Source organism: Notothenia rossii, assembly GCF_949606895.1.
Source record: "Notothenia rossii genome assembly, chromosome: 5".
NCBI lineage: Eukaryota > Metazoa > Chordata > Actinopteri > Perciformes > Nototheniidae > Notothenia > Notothenia rossii.
Genome location: NC_136903.1, coordinates 12,605,092 through 12,629,053, shown reverse-complemented (window position 1 = coordinate 12,629,053; position 23,962 = coordinate 12,605,092). Strand labels below are relative to the sequence as shown.

Genomic DNA, 23,962 nt, shown 5'->3' with positions numbered 1-23,962 from the left:
ACCGGCGTGCTTTAGTAGAGCCGGTCTGCATTGCGTCGAAACCCTCCAACTCCTCCTCCTCCTGCTTCTCCTGCTGCTCTCCCTCCCCTCTCCTCTCGTCTCCCCTCTTCCCCCCTCACCTCCCCTGCACTTGCATGTAAAATGCACAGCAAAACTTGCTTGACATTGTGGAGAAAACATTTGGACCTCGCTGATGCACTCTCCACTATCCGTGTCTTTTATCCTGCCCTCCGAGCCGCGCTGAAAACGCATTGTGCCTGTCATCTCGTCCATTCGCAAAAAGCGGCAGATTTCTGCTGATGCAGAGATGTCTGGAAATTTCAAGGGCTCGCTTATTGCCCCTTAAAGTGTCTCCCCCTCTGAATTGCAGCGCAAGATTTTCTCCTGCGGTATGCTGTGAGCTGTTCGCACCACCGTGCCGCGGAGCGAGCAACTCCCGACGCTGCGGCTCTCTTGTTCCTTTTCCATCCCAGGCTTTCCTCATTACACTCACCTGATTTCACATCTTGTTTTTTTCTACTTGGCTTCACCTTCCTAAGACATTTGGGGGCACTTTGAGGATGGCGAAGATCACAGAGAGGCTGTAGGCTTCTTTCTTTTTGAGGAAGGTGCAATGTAAAGTTGCCACATGACACCCTCTGTTGCCCTGCCGTTGGAGGATTTTACTCGAGGATAAGACGCATTCAGGACCTTTCAAGAACAGCCAACGGTAAGCCCCGAAACTGCTGACTTATGCAATAATCATATCGGTTAGATTGTTTTCTCCTCCACAGCTGCTGTTGTTTTAATGGTTAGCTTAGACAACTACTGCATTGTTTTACTATCTCGTAAATGGGTTTTACATATGTGTTGCCCCGCGGAAAGCCTTTAGGCTGTTTGCATGTAGAAACATCAGTTGGTGTAGTATCTGTATCAGATGCTATGCGTCACAACATAATTCAGGATGGTTTAGAGTGCCGTAGGATAAATTATGGTCATGCTCCTTTAAGACATAAACCACATCATTTATATGTAAAACTAAAGTGAACACCCTTACAGAAACAGCATATGACTGTATCAGAGAAACAGGGTAAAACTACCCATAAAATCATCTATAGGAATATTAAAAATCATTATATTATCACCGCTACAGTAAGATGATACATATTTATATGATAGAATTGCACCTCTTTATTGTGTTTTCAACCTTTACTACCAGATAACTGCACTTATTGCAGGTTGAGAGAACTAAATAAATAAATAAAGCAACTGCAAAAAATGCTGAGCCAGCAAATATCTTGGCTGTTTGATCCCATTATTTCTTCCTCCTTCTCTCTCTCTCTCTCTTTCCCTCTCCCTCCCTCTTTCCCTCCCTCCCTCCCTCTCTCTCTGTGTGACAGAGGCAGCAGTAACAACAGCAGCAGATGCACAGGAGAGCAGCAATGGTCAAGTCAGCGAGAACCGCAGTGGAGCCGCACTGAGGCAAAGCAGCCAGCTAGCCCCCTCGTGTCCGGGGACGTCTTCAACAATTTAAGGGGTGTGGGAAGCTGAGGAGTGGAAAATTTGCCCCGAACCTGAATGCCTGCTCAGTCAGACTAACCGGGATCCCCACACAACTCCTCCTCCTCCTCCTCCTCCTCCTCCTCTCCTCCTCCTCCTCCTCCTCCTCCTCCTCCTCCTCCTCCTCTTCCTCCTCCTTCCAAAATGACCGTGGTAGCAGGAGATAACATGGACGACACCTCGGCTGTCCCGGGACACCCTCAGGACACCTATCCCCCGGACCACAATGACCACGAATGCTGCGAGAGGGTGGTCATCAACATAGCCGGGCTCCGGTTCGAGACACAGTTGAAAACCCTTTCCCAGTTTCCAGAGACGTTGCTCGGCAACCCCAAAAAGAGGATGCGGTACTTTGACCCTCTGAGAAACGAGTACTTCTTCGACAGAAACCGCCCCAGCTTCGATGCCATCCTCTATTACTATCAGTCAGGGGGCCGGCTGAGGAGACCAGTGAACGTCCCTTTGGAAATGTTCTCAGAAGAAATCAAATTTTACGAGCTGGGGGTGGATGCCATGGAGAAGTTTCGTGAGGACGAGGGTTTCATCAGGGAGGAGGAGCGTCCTTTACCCGAAAATGAGTTCCAGCGTCAGATTTGGCTCCTCTTCGAGCACCCGGAGAGCTCAGGCCCTGCGAGAGTGATCGCCATTGTGTCTGTGATGGTAATCCTGATTTCAATTGTCATATTTTGTTTAGAGACTTTACCGCAGCTGAAAGAGGACCCCAGGGGTCGAATGATCCCATTTGGGAACACTACTATTTATTATAAGCCAAATCTCCTCACTGACCCCTTCTTCGTCATTGAGACACTCTGTATAATCTGGTTCTCCTTTGAGCTGATTGTACGCTTTCTGGCGTGCCCGAGCAAACCGGCCTTCTTCAAGAACATGATGAACATGATCGACATAGTGGCTATCATCCCTTACTTCATCACACTCGGCACAGAGCTGGCCGAAGACCCAGAGAAAGAGGGAGTGGGGGAGCAGGCAACATCTCTGGCCATACTCAGGGTGATCCGTCTGGTCAGAGTGTTCAGGATCTTCAAGCTGTCTCGACACTCCAAAGGACTGCAGATTTTGGGGCAGACGCTCAAGGCCAGCATGCGAGAGCTGGGATTGCTGATCTTCTTTCTGTTCATTGGAGTCATCTTGTTCTCCAGTGCTGTCTACTTCGCCGAGGCAGAGGAGGACGGATCCCACTTTGGCAGCATCCCGGACGCCTTTTGGTGGGCTGTTGTGTCTATGACAACTGTGGGCTATGGGGACATGGTGCCGGTCACTATAGGAGGCAAGATTGTAGGATCTCTGTGTGCCATCGCCGGAGTGTTGACAATTGCGCTCCCAGTGCCTGTCATTGTGTCCAACTTCAACTACTTCTACCACAGGGAGACCGAGGGAGAAGAGCAGGCCCAGCTGCTCAACGTCAGCAATACCAACCTCCCCTCTGAAACCAACTCCAGCCGCCGTAGTTCATCCACCGTCAGCAAGTCAGAGTACATGGAGATCGATGGAGACATAAACAATAGCATCGACAACTTTAGGGAGGCAAACCTCAGAACTGGCAATTGCACTATAGCCAACCAAAACTGTGTAAATAAAAGCAAGCTGCTTACAGATGTTTAGAAACTAGCTAGGAAATTAGAGGATCTCTATGGGACTGTCATATGTGGAGTAGACCATCAGTTAGGAATGCTTCATTTACCTCCTCAAAGCGCTCTGTGGCATTAGGCCTACAACTATGCTAAGCTATATAGAAAGGAAAGAAAAATCAAAGCTCTTAGAGTGAATGACAGCTAGATAGAATAATTAATTCTTTTGATCCTACAAATATATAGGTACATCAAAAAGAAAACATCGAATATTACGCATATACACGGCTCCCTGGAGGACGCAGAGCGCACACGGTCTCATCCAATGACGGCGTGATTCTAAAATCTTATGCATGGAGTACAGAAAACATTTCAGCAAGTTGCACAATGCACCAGAAAAGTCTGCAGAGACATGCAAGCACCTGCAGCGAAGTGGTAAGCGCCAAGAAGTTAGGTGACCCCCGTCCCTCCTCCTTCCTCTCTCCCTACAAAGGATATCTACTATTCAGCAAAGCACCTTATAGGAGGAAGACTGATCTCTCTTGTTTGGATGTAAACAGATGGTGATCTGCTCGCTTCACGGACATCCGCAATGCTGCTGTTTTCCAGCAGATGCTGTAATTGTGATATCACCAAGTGATTCAATGCCATGCCCTTTAGATGCAACACAGCACAATGTTAAAGTGAGCTTCACACGAGCATGATTAGAGACTTTCCATTTTGATATCGGCATGCACGAGACATATCTCACATAATGGAAAGGATGTTCTTTTGGATACCTGCCTCCATCCCCCTCTTCTCATCTGTTTTCATACCGAGTGCACTGGATGAGCTATTAATTTGAAATGCTAATCATTTAGAAGTATAGAAATTGAATGTTAAATCTTAAGGAAACAGTACATAAATGAGATCATAGCATGATAAAAGTTACCTGCATTATGGTCTATTGACTAAGGTACTTTTGTATCCTGGTATATTTAATGCATGACATGAGTATTCAGCTTGTTGCAATTCAGGCACTCTGCAGTGCCCTATTGTCAGGGAAGCTAAGGAAATCAAATTCTGGATGTTTTCCAAATTGCGATCAAATATATCCAAACCCACCTTGAGGATGCAGAGTTTCTCATTTAAAGGTAGTCAAAGAAACTGAATAAGTATTATCAAAAATGCATATAATTATAATAAGCACCAATTACAGTATTACTTCAATAGTGCAGTGCATGGACTTTCTTTGAACAAGAAAAGTTAACATATCATTAGTCATGCTTCCATTTCCACATCAAATTTGAGTACGTACTGGTTAGGAATCCACTGAGAAAAGGATCAATACCAAATTTCACTTGATATTACAGAGAATTATTCTGACATTAGTTGCTAGTGCCTTTATCCCTTTCACCACCAGGACCAGTGAAAGTGCCTCTGTGTACAATGGGATTTGTGAGGTTGAGCAGAGCTGGTTTACCTTCTGTTCGAGTGTTGATATACTGTTGGTTACGATGTAAACGATGCCAGATGAGCAAGGTTGAAACAGCAGGTGATTATGGTCAAAGCAAAAGATGATCCATGGCTGTTATGCACAACCCGGTTTTCATGCTGTCACGCACTTAATTATGCCCTTAAGCAGCAATGTATTGTACTCTGCATGTTTACCAATCCAATTCAAAAGGGAATTTCCATAGGGTTTTTAACATATTTGATTTATGTCTGTTGTTTTTCTTTCTTTTTTCGTGCACCATGCATCCTTTCAGGGTCTCTACCTCAATGAGGTCATTGCAAACTTGCTGCAGAGCTGCAAGCTTCAATGCAGGGCTTCCTTTACCATAATGCAAAATGGAACCTTAAGTGTAAACTGCAGTCATGCAACATTGAATGTGAGAGTCCCAAAGCATAGCCTTTACACAAGCACTTAGGACAAATAGTGTATCACGATCCCGCTCCTTTTGTTCACAACGCTACGCACAATCAGAACATTCATATGGAGAGAGTATGTAGAGACTGCTTGACTCTCTTTACGGGAGGAGATTGATTGTTTTATATGTTGCTTTCTTTGAAGCAATGGTATCTGAAGTTACTGTTGCGTCACCTGAATGTGTTTTTAAGACGGTTTGTTATGGGCATTATTATGCACAGTGATGTGCAGCCCGCCTTTTTGCACAATCATTTTGTTTTCTAGCGCCAACATTTATTTATTTATTATTTCCCTGTGCTTGCTCATATGTAGTGCATTGTTTCCTAGCATATTGTTCCAGACTAACTGCAGATAGATTAGGATAAATTATGACTACTTGAAAATCTCCAGCTACTGTACATCGATCTTCACTCAGTATTGAGATGAATTGACCCAAATAATAGTAAGATTTTATAACGTACTGTACCCTCTTTTTATTTGTGTTAAGCACTCTTTTGACAATGTCCTGTAAAAGAAAATCTCTGCTGCAATGCAACTTGAATGTCATGTATTTGTTTCTGTTAGTGCAATGGCTATTCTTTGTGGTGCTAGTACAGGACTACTGTACTTTTCCATTCTTGTCCCTGTTTTGTTTTTTTACGCTGGTTGGTCCGCTTTGTTCATTTTCTTTGATGATTTCTTTGACTGTACTGCTGAAGAGTGTCTGCCTCAGGTTGAGGTTAAAATTCAAGAGCCTTGCTAGATGTCAGTAACTTATCATGAGCAAAATAAGATACACATTTGTGTCAGGGATCTTCAATTTGTGTAGGGTTTCTCATACAGAAGGACATTACTAATCCCCAGCACCATATATTATATTGCTATGTATAGATTCACGGAAATTATAGTAGTCTCGTTAATGCAGCTATCAGGAAATTGTTCACAAGTTTCTTGTACGACTGATACTTGAAGGTAGTGATGTGTGTAACATGTCCTACAGGAAACAGCTAAAAGTGATGTAAAGAATATAAAAACAAGCTCCTCACGTTAGCAGTGCTGTGAGGCATGTATGGATGGTGCTATGCATTCAAATACCCAACAGAAACATGCATTCTTAACAGCAATAGAATATCAGATAACCTGTTTCTTAGATGCTTTTTGTAACAAAAAATATAGGAAAACAAATCTATTTTGAATGTCGGAGAAACTGCGATCACGTGACAGACAACTCACAACAGAGCTGTTTATGATCCAACCGATTGTCCTCTGTTCTGGGATTTTGTAAGGTCAGTAGGGTCGAATGTAGAGGAGGACATTGTATTGGGAGAAATGCTTGAAAAGTCCAAATATAGGCTTTGTAACAGCGGCAGTCCCCGTTAAACACCAAGGTCGGACTGGAGTTGTTTTTCAGTCAGGAACAAAGGCTGCTGACGGGTTCATTCGAACCTAGAACACAGTCCCAAAGGAAAAGCCCATAATGCACTTAGAGAGGATCTATCATCAGTTCACTGGACTGATCAGCTGTGTGAGAGAAAGTCAGAGAAGGTGCCTAAATTGTTTTACATATTCATTTGTCTAGCTTACCGTTAGATGCTAATGCTTCTGCAAACAAACACAAGTGAGAAAATAAAAAATAAAAAATGACGACATTAACCTAATCAAACTATAAGAAAAAAACCATGAAATGTCACGAGAACAAAATGCAATTTAGCTACAATAAGATAGAGAAAAAGTAACCACTATAACCTGCAAATACGTATGAAAAACAATTTTACTGTGTGTTTTTATTTTCCTCTTCTTTTGGGTGGCACTGTAAAATGATTTAGGAAGAACATGCCATAACCTGGAATATCAAAGACAATTTGTTCCTCGGGCAAGCCATGATAATGAAACTACTGTATTATGATCAATTGCTCTACACTAAATGATATGGTCAAAAAGTGTACTATTATTAAAAAAAATCTTATGGTTTGTCTTTTTGGTTTTAAGAAGAAAAGACAACAGGATTCATTCAAACACCATGTTGACATTCTTCCACCGCCGAACCTACTGCTACGATGTATCTCTACAGAAACCTACTAATCGCAAAAAACTGCATGGTCGATGAAGGACTGCATGAGTTTTGCCTTTCAAACTGTGGATCAACTATAACACGGTTGCATCATTTAAAAAAAGAAAAAAAGAGACCCTTGCTTTCATCTGCACCAAGGCTTCTTGTAAGGCCCTGTTCAGAAGTTTGTCATGAAACGTGTCCTCTGCGGGATTTCTTAAAAAGCACCTTAGCGCTGACCTCATCACTCAGATGGCGTTGGGTGTCCGAGCCGTGCTCCGTGTGATTTTCAGGTTGGGCTCTGAGTGTGAGCAAGGACATAAAGGGCTAGTTTCTCAAACTCTATCTCTATTCTAGGACTGAAACGCTCTTTCAAGTGACATTTTGCCCGTTCTTATCTCAGTCTAGACTGTAGTGATACTGCATTGTTGGAAACGTGCCCATCATGTCTAAACAGGGCCTGTGCCACGCACCCTCCTCTGTACTACATTGGTTTTTAAGGCATTCTTTGTGCTGAAGGTGTCGGCCTGCTTTCTGCCTGCTGAGGAGGAACAGGATCAAATGTTGGGATGTTGTGCGTTGATGAGAAGATCTTGTTTGTGTTAGAAGTGTAAAGGCTATGAGTTTGTCTTTCCTGTCAAGAATGCACATTTAAACTTTGCTTGTAGGGACGTTTTTTTGGAGCAAATCTCAAAAAGGACTGTTCTGCTCTTCTTTTCATCCACAAGTAAACCAAACTCTGATTGTGTTATCTAATCCAGCCGTCATTGTCATGTTGTGTTTTACCAAGGATTATGCTACAATGTGTTCAGTTTGTCACATGATGACAAAGGCATGGTCTGTGATCTATGCAAGGGTTATTTGTTTTTCTTTTTCTTATATCACTTATGATTTCCTCTTACATTAACTTCAATAAATTTTTAAGGATCTGCTGGTGTATGCTCATTTCGGCTCGGGGTGGGGGATTGTATCTGCACTACGGACCTGCACAACAACCTCCATTAATCAAAGCATTTGCAGAAATATCCTGCAGTGTGCATTTCTCCAGACCTCGAGGTCTCAGTTTAAGCGCGTCCCACCTTTGTGTTACAGTACCCTCTCACTGAAGCCATTAGCAGTGATTCACAGGGCTAATATAAGGTAATGGTTACACACTAATCCTCTTGTCCCAGGGGAGGCCCGCTTACCTCTGTCATTCCCTGCGAGTGGTTACATACTTCCAGGGCCTGAAGAGCTCCCCTCCCTGCTTCCTCACGCTCAAATCCATCAGATCGTGACTTCTGAGGTTTTGTACATTCGCTAAGTGTTGGATTATGAAGTTATTAGAGCTGCGACAAAAATATATTTTAATTGTATTCATAAAAAAAGTAAAATATCCCTATAAATCCCAAGGTGACTTCTTCAAACTGCTGATTTTGTCTAAAAAAGTTGCAATTACGTTTGAGAAACTGCTACTTAGAACATTTTAAGTATTTCTGCCTTCAAATTAAATTTAAAAAAAACGCAGGAGATATTGCGTTACATTTTTGCCATCCATTTACTTAAAATATAATCTTTAAAAACATACTCTAAAGCATCTTGTTTCTAAGAGTGTGAACTAGACAACATGTTGCATAAAGCTTCATCATAAGGCTGCATTTTATATTAAAACCCCTCAAGCTGTCGAGGGCAGTAACCCTAAAACAGCGAACAAACAAACACGTCCCCAGAACAGTCAAGCCATGTGACTGAAAGAAGTGGGCGCAATTTTTTCTGGGTGTGAAAATGATTCATTCCCACTGCTGTCCTGTGATGGCGTGAAGCTGGAGAACATTGGACAGTAGAGGCATCGCACTGAATGCTGCAGCTCATCTGTCTCTTTCTCTCTGTGTCCATCTGTCTCTCTGTGTCCCTCTCAGTGTCTCTGTCCGCCGCAGGCTCTCTGTGGTTGGCACACCGCCGCTATGATTCGCTCTATGGTGACCTTAACAGAAGTGAGCCTCTTCTTCTTCTTCTTCTTCTTCTTCTTCTTCTTCTTCCTTGTCCTCTGCATTGCCCTCAGGAAATGCAGCACTCCTCACTCTGCAGGCAGCAGCAGCAAGGGTGGGGTGAGCTGGCGCCGGTCCCACTCTCTCCCTCTCTTTAGTGCTGTGAAGCTCCACTGGACTGTAATAGCACCGAGCATCGTACAACAGAGGAGCCCAGTCATAGCAGAGGATATCACACCTGCTTAATTAGTTTCTCCTCTCTGTTGTTGTTACTTAACTTTTCACTAACACACAGAGGAGTTCAAGCAACATGTCCTCTAATAGTATTTGATATAGATGCACTTATCAATTATTTTATTTCAGCAACTGAATAACAGACTGTGAGAGACAAACCAACAGATTACCACCCAACTTATGTCTAAGAAGCGTTGTACCGTCTTTTAGCTCATTGTTTTGGTTTAAAATGTACTGTTTGGTTTAAGGCCTAGTCCACATTTTGTAAAAACACAGCCTTTTTGATACATTTCGGCCTTTTCTCTACATACAAACTGACCTTTTGAAAGACTCCTTTTCATGACTCAGTTCTCAGTGTTGACGTGTAAACGCAACACACATAGTATTTCACCTCTAACGTCAAAGTGTGCGCCGTTATCCCACTGAGGAGGCATCCCAAATTAGGCTACATTTCGTGCTACCTCCATTTAACACAGGCAGAACCCCCATCTAAGGATAGAGGGTGTCGTTTTTCTCCTACTGATATTCTGAACAATCTGTGCTGTTGTATTCGCTGTAAAGTGTCTCTACTGTAGGCTATTTTTATTATATGTACAGCACTTTGGCTCGGCCAAAAATCGTTTATAAATGTGCTATATAAATAAAACTTGATTTGATTTGAACCTTTTTAACGACACGTCTGACATGTAAAGTAACTCTTCAGTTACATTGAGAAACAGCAGCTTTAAAGCACACGTTAGAGGTCACTGATACATTATCTAACACACCGATTTTGGACGAGACCTGTGAGTGTGGGTTTGTGTGCGTGTTTGTGTGTGTGTGTGTGTGTGTGTGTGTGTGTGTGTGTGTGTGTGTGTGTGTGTGTGTGTGTGTGTGTGAGTGCGTGTGTGTGTCGACCTGTGGCCTTGACAGCAGTTCAATAGTGTTTTCATGTGGACAGAGACCTTTTTAAATAGTGCTTGTGTGGACAGGTTTTCTTTTATCAGAACAAAGGAGGAAAAACCCTGTTTTCCAAAAATAACTGTGTACGTCAGATTGACTAAAGCACCAAAGCTATCTGCAGCTGGCAGCTGTTTTCAGCAGCTTGGATGTAAATACACTACCTGCATAGCACCACCAACAGCAGACACAGTTATCATCAACCTGGAGAACATGTTGGACTAGCTTAATACCCAGATATTCTGGAGTTATCAGAGACCAAAATAGAGTTAAAAGGAGATCAAATATTGGACTTGATTTACCATGTTGACCGAAGCATCTAACTCAAAAACAGGCAAAGTGATTTTCCATGATATGTAACGTAATGTTTACAGCTTGCTCCACTTCATCCAGTTGGCCAAAATAACACAAAATAACCTAGATTCCTTGACACCATGAAACAAATAGAATATCACTAGACTTATCCCCTAGACTGTTGACTTCACACACCTGGTGGATGTTTGTTGGACGTTAACAGGTGTTGGCCTCTACATGCCGATGAGAAGCTTGTAATTGAAACTCTGGTTTAAGCCACTGTCTTGGTAATCCCTGATCAGCATGTTGGACTAATTGAGGTGCTGTCGGTCAGTGGTGCAGCGCGCCTCCATCTAGCTTAACGTCCCCCCCTCCTCCTCCTCTTCCTCCTCTGGATGTGCTTATTCCCACACTGCTGTCTTTTATTGTGTTTCTCACACACTCAGGAACACGCAAATAGGGGCCGGTTATCCTGAGTCAGGCCTCCGGCTCACTTGATATTCCCCCGATCGATTTCTCTAAAGACAGAAACTCATCCCATATCTCTTGTTCACAAATGCCATGCCATTCCTGTTGACGTCATCCAAAAAGTTTCTCAGGGGCCTTGTCATTGTGGTCCAGTCAGCTTTGCATGCAGAGTATCGTATCATTATATCACATCACAACTGTCCTCCAACTAGCCTCATATACTGTGCAGTAGCTTCTGAATGTTAACAATGTGGAAAATAGCTTTGACAGCATTATTGGATCTCCCATGCTAAAGCTAAAGCCCTTGGACCTAACACTCCCCCCCCAACCCACAGGTCCGAGCCCACCAGCCTCTCTCTTATCTCCCCCCCCGATCCCCAGGCCCACTCTCTGGCCCACTTCCTCTTTGCATTACCTCCATCAGGCCGGGCTGCTGACACACTTGTTTAATAATTAAGGGCACGTCCATAATTTCCTCATCCTTGTGGAAGTCCACAAATGGTCTCTGTGAAACTCTGGCCAGTTAAATGTACCTCTTTACCCCAGGCCACTGACAGCCCTACATCACTGTAGAGATACAGTCCAGTGGAGGTGGGGCCATCAGAAGCAAAGGGCTCATCATGAATTACCCAGCACATATTTTTATCCGTTTATTCAATTTCCATTGACGTAGACACACTCACACATCCTGTGGTGGAGTGTCTGCCATCACGCCGTGTTCTGGAATAATGTATGACGGAGTGCATTAACTATAAAACCGGCATCGATATGTTTGATTGTCCACCGTGTCTCCATGTGCCCATAAAATAATCAATCTATAAACTGATGAGTCCATCTATTCATGCACTGATCCATGAAGAGAAACAGTGCAGTCTGCAGTCGTGCTAGTAGCTCTGTGAGGCGCTATATCTCGTTATCACAATGCTAACAAGTTTAGCAGGCCTTGGTCACAACACACATTTTGACAAGTCATAGTAGAAAAAAAGCACAGATTTGACTAATCACACGAACAATAGCACTGGTTTAGCCCCTGATTTTCCTTTCTACTTGGACTTTATGACTTGTACAGCTTTATAGCGATTGGATAAGGAGGAAAGATATGCAGCAAAGGGCCACTCATCAGATATGAACTGACGCTGCGGTAGCAACTCAAGTATGTCCGCATGCACAATGCAACCTTAAATCAAAGCAGCTAAATGGGATTCAGCCATTATTGATTTTATGATTTACACCTGAGCTTCTCCTGTGACAGCTTAAATACATCCAATGTTTACTGTGCTTGCATTCAACATTGCATACTTTTATATATTAAATATTTGTATATATATTTTTGTATACATTCATCACTCCATAATGTGAAGTTTGGATGAGCTGTCATCAGGCCTCAATCTGTCTGTGCACTCTCAATGGTGTGAACAATATGACATATCGTTAGGTGCACTGTCTAGGAGGTCAAAATAGCCAGGAAGCATAGTAGCATGATGCGAAATGCAACCGAATGCAGTAAGAAAAGCATACATAAAAAATATTAGGAAACACTAAATCTTTTTCTGGCATATGGAGGCATCAGAAATCACTGCATGTTTATTGTTTTACTTTAAGTGTGTAAGGAAGCTAACATTTGCTAATAAGCATAAAACAAAGTACCACTGAGGTTGTTGAAAATGTCATTTGTTTGGATGGTTTCTGGTCCTAAAACAAAGTTTCGGACATATTATAAAGTTTGACCTGGTGATAGGGGTCGGCAACCCGAGGCCCTCTGCTCTGGCTCCCTTGAGCTTAGACAAAAATAAGAAGGAAATAAAATAAAAGCATTTGTAGGACTATTTATATTTTGTTGCATGGTTGAAAATGTTTCGTATCTTGTATTTTGAGGTGATACTGTGACACATAAATAAAAAACAAAACGGTTTTAGTTAGGTCAACTAAAATATGCGTCACATCCTGCTACGGTCCCGCGCGAGCGCCTTTTCTTGGAGGCGAATAACCTGACCCCCAGCTCGAAGAGCGAACTATGGATAAATCAAAGAAAAGTACCGGAGGAACACAGGATTTAATTTTGCGTGGACAGAGATATGCTTTCAAAGCAAACGATGCTGGTTTACCGGTATGTTTGATGTAGAGAGAAGTTGTCAACGGTGCTGCAGCTTTCACGTATCGAGGAACAACAAGGGAGAGGGAGACAGCTGACAATCTTCAGTCATAATTCAATGGGGTATGTAATTTATTTAAGAAAACACTTTTTGTTATATTCCATGGAATGCTCTTAACGTCCCGATAGCAATGAATATATTAAATGCTTTGGCAATAAATACATACAAAAATGAATCCCTGGAAGCCGTAGCGCTGTAAAAAGCACGACCAATCATTTTAGCCGGCCCGGCTAAAATAACTGGATGGCCTACCTGCCTGTCAGCTTTCCATCTGTGCACAAACTTATCTCGTGGCCTCATTGGTCATGTGCGCGTTCGTGTGTGTTGGAGGAGGGGCTCTGTAAAAAAGTCTGAAGGAAGAGGCATATTTTTCCCGGTTGTGTATTTTCAAATTCTAGCGCACTCGAGCTGGTTTCTCCATTCTTACCTACCCTACCTTTAACTCTTTTTAGGGTGCAGCTATATGTTTTATTTATTTCAAAGTGGGCCCATTTTAATTATATATTTGTTTCCTTCAAATGTGCAGAGGACTCCCCAAGTGCTGTGTTTCATTTATTTTAAAGTAGTCCTGTGTATTATTTTTAATTCTCCTTATAGGAGTTCTTTGTTTCTTATAGATTAAGGTAGGTAAGCTACGGTAGGTAAATAGGTTAACAGTTTTATATAATGTAATAAATAGCCTAATAAATGCAAAAAAACTGTAGTTTTTGTCTGATATAACAATAAATACAACTTTATTAGCTATCAAGCTATGAAAATATATTTTGCAGCTCCAGACAAACATTTTTTGGGGAAAAAGGAGCAAAATGGCTCTTTTGGTCAAAAAGGTTGCAGACCCCTAGGGGGTTAGTAATGAACAAAGTTATCACACGTTACCCTGAGAGAAATGTAGATGTTTCAACCACTTTACAACAGTTGTTAAGACACACTCAAAATCACAAATGTTAACCACATGGTGACCCTCAGGAAAAAACCGAGGATCAAAAAGTCAGAAGGATGCATCCTCTGGTAACCATGAATGTTTTGATTCTTTCAATTTGATGCGATAACAATATAGCAGATTCTGGATTGATGAGCCCAAATCTCTAGACCAGTGGTCACCAACCTTTTTAAGCCCAAGATCGCAGACCTCGGTCTAGGTGAAAGGCGAGATCTACCTATTGCAGAATTGAGTGAAAAGACGGCCCAGGCAATGCTTCCAATTTGAGGCCTTTTATATAGGCTAATTGCATCTGAATTACTGTTACAATGAAGGCTCCATAATCAGCTCACGGCATATAGGCAGGGGTAAAGTGCTATTGGGGGGCGGACCTCACCTCCTCTAGGGGGGTCCGGGGGGATGCTCCCCCGGGAAGATTTTTTTTTAAATATTGAAGTTGAAAGCATCAATCTGGTGCACTTTGAGAGCAACATGAAGAGTTCTATGGATACCTCTCTCAGCACCCATATGAAACAGAACTGTAAACAGATTTTCTTTTTCTTTATGGATATTTTACAAATCACTCCCCTTTTGAACTGCATTCTTGTTTTACTGACATACTGTATAGTAGGCTATTTCATACCTGTTTTTCATGTATTCTCTTATTGTTTGTATAACTATAATGATCATATGAAGGTGTGCCGCGGAAATAATCTTTTGAATAATTTGTGACAAAACCGTTCTAAACACTCAGAGAGTCCTTTAGCTCACCTGAGCCCCTCAGTCTGACAGGAGACGATTCTCCTCCAGCTTGTTGTGGTAACAGCTCCTTATGCCCGTTAGTTAGTTAGTGCAGCTAGCTAACCAGATGCTAACATCACGGTCCCCGCTAGCACCGGTCCCTCTCTCTCCCTCTCTCCGTCCCTCTCTCCCTCTCTCTATCACACTAAATGCGCTATTGCCACACACACAGAGCCGAGCTTGAATGACACAAGCACACGTGTATTTCCATGCAACTCTCTGATTGGTGTGGTGTCTTGCCTCTGTTGCGTTCAGTGAACACGGCAAATTACAGTCCTGCCGTTGTCTCTTGTGTCATGATGAGGTTCACGTAAAGCACGGTTAATGTATTATATTATTGAGGTGTCTCAAATATACGTTAATCAAGTGGCACCTGCTAACGGGGTGGTGGATGATAGGTTTACATCTAAAAACGTATTTTTCAAACATTATTTTAATTTAATTTTTCTTTCTTTTGTTACTTTTTTTTTTAACGGTCTGCGATCTACCCGCACCACACTCGCGATCGACCGGTCGATCGCGATCGACTGGTTGGCGACCACTGCTCTAGACCAAAGCCACTTGCACATCTAAAAAAGCAGAAATATCTTGATAAATGGTAGAATTGTTCAGTTATTCAAATTGAAGATGTAACTACTGATACCCAATAACTTGTTAATAGACATTTTCTACTAACCCTCTCTCAGCCTTGGTAGGATCTGTTATCGATACTCCGGTCTGGATGTGTCCTTGTGGTATCAGCGAGGAGGATCTCAGTTTACATGCTGCTCTGCTCAGTGTGCAGTGTCAGCGGGCTTGTCTGGGGGAGAAAAATTCAAAACTTAACATCAACGAAAAACCGTCGCTGTGACCTTCCCGCTTCAATTACATCATCGCACAGCGCTCAAGGAGGCTGGAAAACACAAAACCACAAAAAGATATCACCAGGAAGCTGAAGTCTTAAGCAACAACAAAGGTCACTGTGGAGCTGGAAAATGATTATTTTAATGATGATCTTTGAAGGAATGATTCAACATTTTAGGAGAAGACAGAAATTATAATTTATAATATTGATAACTTTCCTGTCTGTACGTTCAATGTGAAACTAAAGTTAGCAGTCTGTTAGCTTAGCATATAGCTAAGACAGCCTTGCTCTTTCTAAAACCTACTATATTACTATATAATCATTTTTTACTTAAAAGCTTTTACCAAATGGTGTTTTTGAATTCCAATATATTTGTTTTCGAACTGCTGTTTTTTTAGGGGGGGGTGGCCAAATATCATATTTAGACTTTTTTTTTCTTTTTTTTTTCTTCTTCTTATTTTTTTACATATAATTGTAAAGCAATACATGATTGTCACTAAAAACCTTGTCTCTACATTAAAATAAAATATTAAAAATAATTGATTAATTAATTTGAATAACAATTCAAGTTAGTAGTCTTTTTATGCCTTTTAATAGTAAAGGCATAAAAAGACAGAAATGTATAAATCTTTCTTTAATAGAAATGTTTCTTCTGCCCGTAAAGTGTCCAAACCGGGCTTTTCTGGATAAGCACATTTTTAAAACATAGTCATTGTCCATGCCGGTTTCATTTGGATTATTTGTGACAGTTGCTCCGATCAGATCGGTCTCCTCCGTTTTGTAGATTATTTACGACTTTTGAATCCACATAAACACATCGGCAGAATCCGGCTTACTTTGAGCATGTGTTTTAAACAGTTTAATCCCTTTGTGAATTGTTTCCACTTCCGCGCCGTCCTTTCTTCATACAGCGGGAATCCAAATGAATGAATCCTGAGTCCAATAACCATCAAAGTTACTCCAATAGTGCTCCTTAGTTACGCTTTCATCCTCCTTTAACAAAGTACTTCACATTCATTTAGTTTGTGACAGTAGTTGTAGCATCTTTGAGACTTTTAAACTTTAATTACCGCTGTTGCGCCCCCCCCCCCCCCCCCCCCCCCCCCCCCCCCCCTCCAACAGGAGTCATTTGGGGGGGCTCTCGGTGTGCCTGTAGAGGTGCTGGTTGCCTGGTTTGGTTATCTAAAAACAGACTAACTGTCTCCACTGGTTTCCATACTTTAACCTCACCTAACCTTTATGGATGTTCTTACTCTCAGCAAGAAAACCTAGTCGTTCATCTCCTGCAACACGTTACTTTACTGTTTTGAATTGTTATCGTATCTTTAACTTCTTCAGGAAAAATTCTTTTGAAAACAGATAATTATGTCATTTTGATGTTTACAGTAAGAAAAGTAAAAAGAGGAAAACAAACATGCATTGGATATGTCTCTTCCCCAGAGATACACCAGAGGACACAGAGACACAGTTATAAACCACTGCATATGTTGCTCCACATGCAGAGCCCATACAGAAGAGCCATTATATATTGTAGGATGATCGAGCAGCATGTCAGTTTTCCTGGCCAGGACACATTAACTGTACTGCTGGTGGAGTTTACAGTAAAGGCTTGTGTGCACACTGTAAAAAATATCCACCTTATTGAGTTATTCAATCTCAGATACTTTCTGCATATCAGGGGAAACACTTTAATACATTTTGAGTGGCAATTAACTTCAATTAAATTACAGATGCAGATTATTTATTTCTTATTTTTCTCTTGTCACAAAAACACATGTTAATGTACAACCCTACAGAGAAGGGACATTATTTTGTCTATTTGTAGCATTTAAAAAAATACTTTTAAAGATTTAATTAAGGGCTACAACTAACTTGAATAACTTATTTTTTATTATTTATTCGTAATTTCTCAATTATCAATTGATATTTTGGTTTACATTAGAAAATAAAAGCTTTTTTTAAGTGGTGAAAAATCTCAATAATGATTCTTTATTCATTTTTTGTCAATTGATTAATTTACTCATCATTTCAGCTCTAGTTTTCATAGCCTAATATAAAACTGCATAACTTGCCAGAATGGTCATTTCTTGCAGTGCGGGCCGCCCCACTGGTGAGAGAGCCTGTCAAAAGCTGACAAATGGAGAGAGTGCTTTATGCTGAGAGGCGTCCCTGCAGGTTTCGCATGCAGGCAGCAAACCAGGGCCCGGAAATGACATATATATCATCAACTATCATAATGACATGCGAAAACCACATAACCTCAAAATGTAAGTTGAGGTTGTCCTCCTCAGTGACACACATTACGGTCTGCTGTCAAACTGAATTGCTGACTTGCATAAAAAGAGTTTGGTCACTTTTGGTAAGATAAAGAAAAACAAGTGTACAGATCGTAACGAATGAACTTTTGAACAAGCACAGGTCCAGGGGCCCAAGAGGTCAGGGGCCCCCTGTGCCCGTGCCCCTGCTCCAAAGATGAACTGTCCGTTTGTCGGTCGGTCGGTCTAACACTTTGGTTGGCTGGGAACCAGACAAATTTGCAAGCTCATGTTTTACTTGCTCTGGCAATTGCATCTCACTGTGGACAGATTTTCCAGCGGCCTGAGCCAATCATAACTGCCCGTGACCTTCTCAGCAATACTCTGGTGTCTGGTGGAAATTAGCAAATGTTAGCATGCATATATGTTCATTTGAGCGGGAAAGCATGAATATGTGCTTAACATTAGCATGTAGATATTGCCAATTCTGAGCATGTTATCATGTTGATGTTAGCGTTTAGCTCAAAGACCTGCTGTGCGTACATACAGTCTTACACAGCAACCTTGTCTATATTAATCCTTAAACAGTCAGCATATCCTAAACAAACAAATCGAATTCAGGGTTAGGATGCACACAAGGTCACTTCTTGTCAAATACATTTAAGTTATTTATGATATCGACACTGCTGTGTTGCAGTTTTTTTTTTAAGTGAAAGGGAGGGGCCAAAGAAAATATGAATAAGGCTTGCTCCTTTCCCCCTCCTCCCCAAACCATTAATGTCAACACAGTTCCTTAAGAATATATTGCAACTCAGGATTTCCTTGCTGGTTTCTCACATTATTTTGTACAGTGTGCTGCAGAATTGAGTATAGTACTGTGTAGAGGACTGCCAGTGTGGAAGGAATGAGGTTTAAAACAAACAATCTGTATCCCCGGTGGGAACAAAATACTGCAGCACTTTCTGATTCACCTGCAAAATGTCACTCACTTCAGACGATGCGTTATTGTATACTGTTTCATAATCCATGGCTGCCTCTCAGCACACTGCAGCTACTGTGCCCTCTCCACATGCCCTCATAGCTGCAGTCCTCAAGGAAAGCAAGATTTCAGCAGTTTAACAGGCTGAACCCCTGCAGAGGACAGAGTGAAACATCAGGGCTTTTTTGCCTGTCCTGATGAAACACCTGGACATAGATAAATGCGGTTTGTGGACATTTATTGGCTAGTCAGCATACTTCAGTCCAACATTCACTGGAGGGAATTGAAGTTCAAATGCTGGAAAATGTTCAATTCTTGTGCTTTGAAATCAAAATAATGAATAACCTCCAACCTCTTTGACTTCATCCTTCATCTTCAAGTCCGCCCCTTCCTCTTATAATAATGAGCATGAATATGCAGTTTCAGCAAAGCAAGCAAATCAATAAGCTAATCATTCGGCGTACTTCACAGAGCACTTAATAATTAAGTCAGGCATGATTTTAGGAGCGTTCTGTATTATTTTTCCACTTGAGCAGAAAAAGGACCAAACACTGGAGTTATTTTCTGTAGCTGTGGAACATAAACAGATGCTATTCTTGTCAGGTATGCATCATCACAAAGATCCCTCCATTATGTTTCAGAGCAGTGTCTGCATGAGTGTGTGTTGGTCCGGGAACACTCTCAGCAGAGCTAACCCCCTCATCTGTGTTGCTGCTGACTCATTGTCACAGCTCCTGAATCTGCTGCCTGCCTGCATTATTCACACACTCACCTTCCTCTGCCAAAGCCTCCTCAGCACCTGGAGCCTGGAACCAGAGGGGCTGACACCAGAGGAGTCTGTAACCAGAGGGGTCTGTAACCAGAGGGGTCTGAAACCAGAGGGTCTGAAACCAGAGGGTCTGAAACCAGAGGAGTCTGTAACCAGAGGAGTCTGAAACCAGAGGGGTCTGAAACCAGAGGGGTCTGAAACCAGAGGGTCTGAAACCAGAGGGTCTGAAACCAGAGGAGTCTGTAACCAGAGGGTCTGAAACCAGAGGGGTCTGTAACCAGAAGGTCTGAAACCAGAGGGTCTGAAACCAGAAGGGCTGAAACCAGAGGAGTCTGAAACCAGAGGGGTCTGAAACCAGAGGGTCTGAAACCAGAGGGGTCTGAAACCAGAGGGGTCTGTAACCAGAAGGGCTGAAACCAGAGGGTCTGAAACCAGAGGGGTCTGAAACCAGAGGAGTCTGTAACCAGAGGGGCTGAAACCAGAGGGGTCTGAAACCAGAGGGGTCTGTAACCAGAAGGGCTGAAACCAGAGGGTCTGAAACCAGAGGGGTCTGAAACCAGAGGAGTCTGTAACCAGAGGGGCTGAAACCAGAGGGGTCTGAAACCAGAGGGGTCTGAAACCAGAGGGGTCTGTAACCAGAAGGGCTGAAACCAGAGGGTCTGAAACCAGAGGGGTCTGAAACCAGAGGAGTCTGAAGCCAGAGGAGTCTGAAGCCAGAGGGGCTGAAACCAGAGGGGTCCGTAACCAGAGGGGTCCGTAACCAGAGGGGTCCGTAACCAGAGGGGTCCGAAACCAGAGGGGTCTGAAACCAGAGGAGTCTGAAGCCAGAGGGGCTGAAACCAGAGGGGTCCGTAACCAGAGGGGTCCGTAACCAGAGGGGTCCGAAACCAGAGGGGTCTGTAACCAGAGGAGTCTGTAACCAGAGGGGTCTGAAACCAGAGGGGTCCGTAACCAGAGGGGTCCGTAACCAGAGGGGTCCGTAACCAGAGGGGTCCGAAACCAGAGGGGTCCGTAACCAGAGGGGTCCGTAACCAGAGGGGTCCGAAACCAGAGGGGTCCGTAACCAGAGGGGTCCGTAACCAGAGGGGTCCGAAACCAGAGGGTCTGTAACCAGAGGGGTCTGAAACCAGAGGGGCTGAAACCAGAGGGGTCTGAAACCAGAGGGGTCCGTAACCAGAGGGGTCCGTAACCAGAGGGGTCCGTAACCAGAGGAGTCTGTAACCAGAGGGGTCTGAAACCAGAGGGGTCCGTAACCAGAGGGGTCTGTAACCAGAGGAGTCTGAAACCAGAGGGGTCTGAAACCAGAGGGGTCCGTAACCAGAGGGGTCTGAAACCAGAGGGGTCTGTAACCAGAGGAGTCTGAAACCAGAGGGGTCCTTAACTAGAGGGCCTGAAACCAGAGGGGTCTGAAACCAGAGGGGTCTGAAACCAGAGGAGTCTGAAACCAGAGGGGTCTGTAACCAGAAGGGCTGAAACCAGAGGGTCTGAAACCAGAGGGGTCTGAAACCAGAGGAGTCTGTAACCAGAGGAGTCTGAAGCCAGAGGGGCTGAAACCAGAGGGGTCCGTAACCAGAGGGGTCCGTAACCAGAGGGGTCCGAAACCAGAGGGGTCTGTAACCAGAGGGGTCTGTAACCAGAGGAGTCTGTAACCAGAGGGGTCTGAAACCAGAGGGGTCCGTAACCAGAGGGGTCCGTAACCAGAGGGGTCCGAAACCAGAGGGGTCCGTAACCAGAGGAGTCCGTAACCAGAGGGGTCTGTAACCAGAGGGGTCTGAAACCAGAGGGGTCCGTAACCAGAGGGGTCTGTAACCAGAGGGGTCTGAAACCAGAGGGGCTGAAACCAGAGGGGTCTGAAACCAGAGGGGTCCGTAACCAGAGGGGTCCGTAACCAGAGGGGTCCGTAACCAGAGGAGTCTGTAACCAGAGGGGTCTGAAACCAGAGGGGTCCGTAACCAGAGGGGTCTGTAACCAGAGGAGTCTGAAACCAGAGGGGTCTGAAACCAGAGGGGTCCGTAACCAGAGGGGTCTGAAACCAGAGGGGTCTGTAACCAGAGGAGTCTGAAACCAGAGGGGTCCTTAACTAGAGGGCCTGAAACCAGAGGCTCTGAAACCAGAGTTTTGACAACAAGAGGGGCTGTAAACAGAGAGGTCTGTAACAGGGGTCTGAAACCAGAGGGGCGGGAACTAGAGGGGCTAAAACTAGAGAGGCTGCAACTACATAAGTCCAAAATAGAGGGACAAGAGCAGTGGTGGACTGGCCATCGGGACGAATCCCGATGGTCCGGTACTGAAGTGGGCCGGTCGGACAATGTAGGCCGGTCGGATAAGTCACTGGAACCCCCCCCCCCCCCGGTCGACAAGTTACTAGCAGTATTTACTTGCGGTACTGTGGTGGGCCAGTCGGATAAGCACTAGACACACATACTGCATGTATATATTTATACATATATAATCCTGTTATAACACATTGTAATAATACAATAAAACCTGTTTAAGAAGTTCTACTCAAACCTGAACATTATTGACACTTAAATATCTGTCTTTATATCTGCTTATAACTACAGTATACAGTATAGTGCCTTATAAATCAATTATTTCATAAAATACATCCTGCTAGTAAACGCTTTTAATGCATTATTACAGACCAAAACTGTCCAAACTTGTCGTGTCAAATCATTGTCCTAACGCATTAATCAATAAGGAAATCATTATTAAATTGCAGCCCCAATCCACTGACAACTTTGGATTGTCCTTCTGCCCACTGCAGACTGCAAAACAATATTGATGTAAAATGTGTATATCGAGTCACCTGATTCAGATACCCACTGAAGCCCCTGTATGGACTGGCTCCTCCCTGTGTCTGTCAGCAGAGATACAGGACAGGAGTCTCTGCAGGTTTCTACTGCTGCATCGGGAGAGAGCAGAGCTGCAGACTGAAGCTCTGCCATATGCACGCATGCTCTGCTCCCACTGAAAACACACATATAGCCCTGACAACTGAGAGAACAAATCATATCTGCATTATAGTTGTGTGTATTATTTAATGTACATAGTAACCACTTGTAATTGTTATCCAGTGTGATTAAACATGGTGTCTTTGAGAAAGTGTGGTATCATTCTGTGTAATCTAGTGTGTGCTCGACTGAAGTTTGACTGCAGAGCTTCATCACTGACAGAAAGCCAGCTGCCCTCTAGTGGAAGACATTGGAACAACAAGCAGGAGTGATTTATAGTGACCATCCTCGGGAGTTATACACAGTATGGCGGTGAGTACTTTCAAGTTTAAATATTAATAAGTCTACATGTTTGAAACGGGGTCGCTGAGAACACAACAGTAGACAAACACCAGCTCTGAGTTTTCAGTTTTATTTAAGGTTCATTTTTCCAGACCTGCAGAGGACAGTTCACTTCCTTTTAGCGCCTCACTTTTGTTTTTTTTAATGTGCAACATCATGTTAAAACCCACTGTATGACTGTGTTGGATTCTCCTGGATGATTTTGTTCATTTTTGTGAAATACTGTTAAATAGGGAACAGCAGGAGGGGTGGGAGTGGAGGGTAAGAGAGAGAGAAAGAGACAGAGCGAACATGGATCAGAATTAAGACTTCAAAAAAGAAAAAATGCGGAGGTCGGAGGTCGGTCTCAAATCCTAGAAAGGATGAGAGCTTTTTAAATCACTGCTACAGTACTTGGAATTGTCTTGCAGCCCCTTCCTTTGGGACCCTCACATACAGCTGCTGAAGTCATACAATATTGCATATTTTTCAGCAATCCTTGACGCTAGACTCGCCCTCCAATCACTCAAGCTCCTTTCTCTCAGCTGTCTGTTTTAAGGCCTCGGTTAAGCCCTCATGGGTCCAACAAAGGGACCTGCTAACCCTGTTGCTACTCTCTTTAGTATCTTTGACATATCCTCATCCATTTTGTCTTCTCTTCGTGGTGGCTGTCCATGTTAGGGGTAGCTACTGTAGGCACCACACAGTGGCACTGTGAGTAAGAGTCTAACCCTAGAGTTTAGGATGTGTGCCACCCTCTCCCTGCTGCCCTGTGCTCTATCCTCTGATACAGAGGTTCAGCAGCATTCTCCCTGCAGCAGGACAGGGCCAGTGGGAGTCCTCCACTAAAGGGAAAGTGGGCCAAGTGGCCTCTCAGGCCGGCCTTCTGTGTCCCCACCGAACAGGGAGTCCATGCATAGCCTGTGCCCTCAACTCCCCTGTCATCTGCATTCACTCTATCAACCAAATCTCAGCTTTTCTTTAAAAAACACTCTCAGAAGC

The 23,962-nt window shown here is 43.4% G+C and overlaps 2 protein-coding genes and 1 long non-coding RNA gene across 3 annotated transcripts in view; all 3 read left to right on the top strand.

Annotated features, from left to right (window-relative positions):
• Positions 1–23,962, top strand: part of LOC307041909 (troponin I, slow skeletal muscle-like) — a 117,388-nt gene that overhangs the window by 51,810 nt on the left and 41,616 nt on the right. The gene's annotated exons all lie outside the window — the stretch shown is intronic.
• Positions 30–7,992, top strand: LOC307039028 (potassium voltage-gated channel subfamily A member 1-like). Its single transcript, XM_079680776.1, has 2 exons — positions 30–709; positions 1,380–7,992. Exon 2 carries the CDS (start codon positions 1,684–1,686, stop codon positions 3,157–3,159), a length of 1,476 nt encoding a protein of 491 aa, XP_079536902.1. The 5' UTR covers positions 30–709; positions 1,380–1,683; the 3' UTR covers positions 3,160–7,992.
• On the top strand, positions 12,954–23,934 carry LOC307041910. The gene is made up of 2 exons (XR_013808932.1): positions 12,954–13,180; positions 22,817–23,934. It is a non-coding gene; the product is annotated as an uncharacterized lncRNA (long non-coding RNA).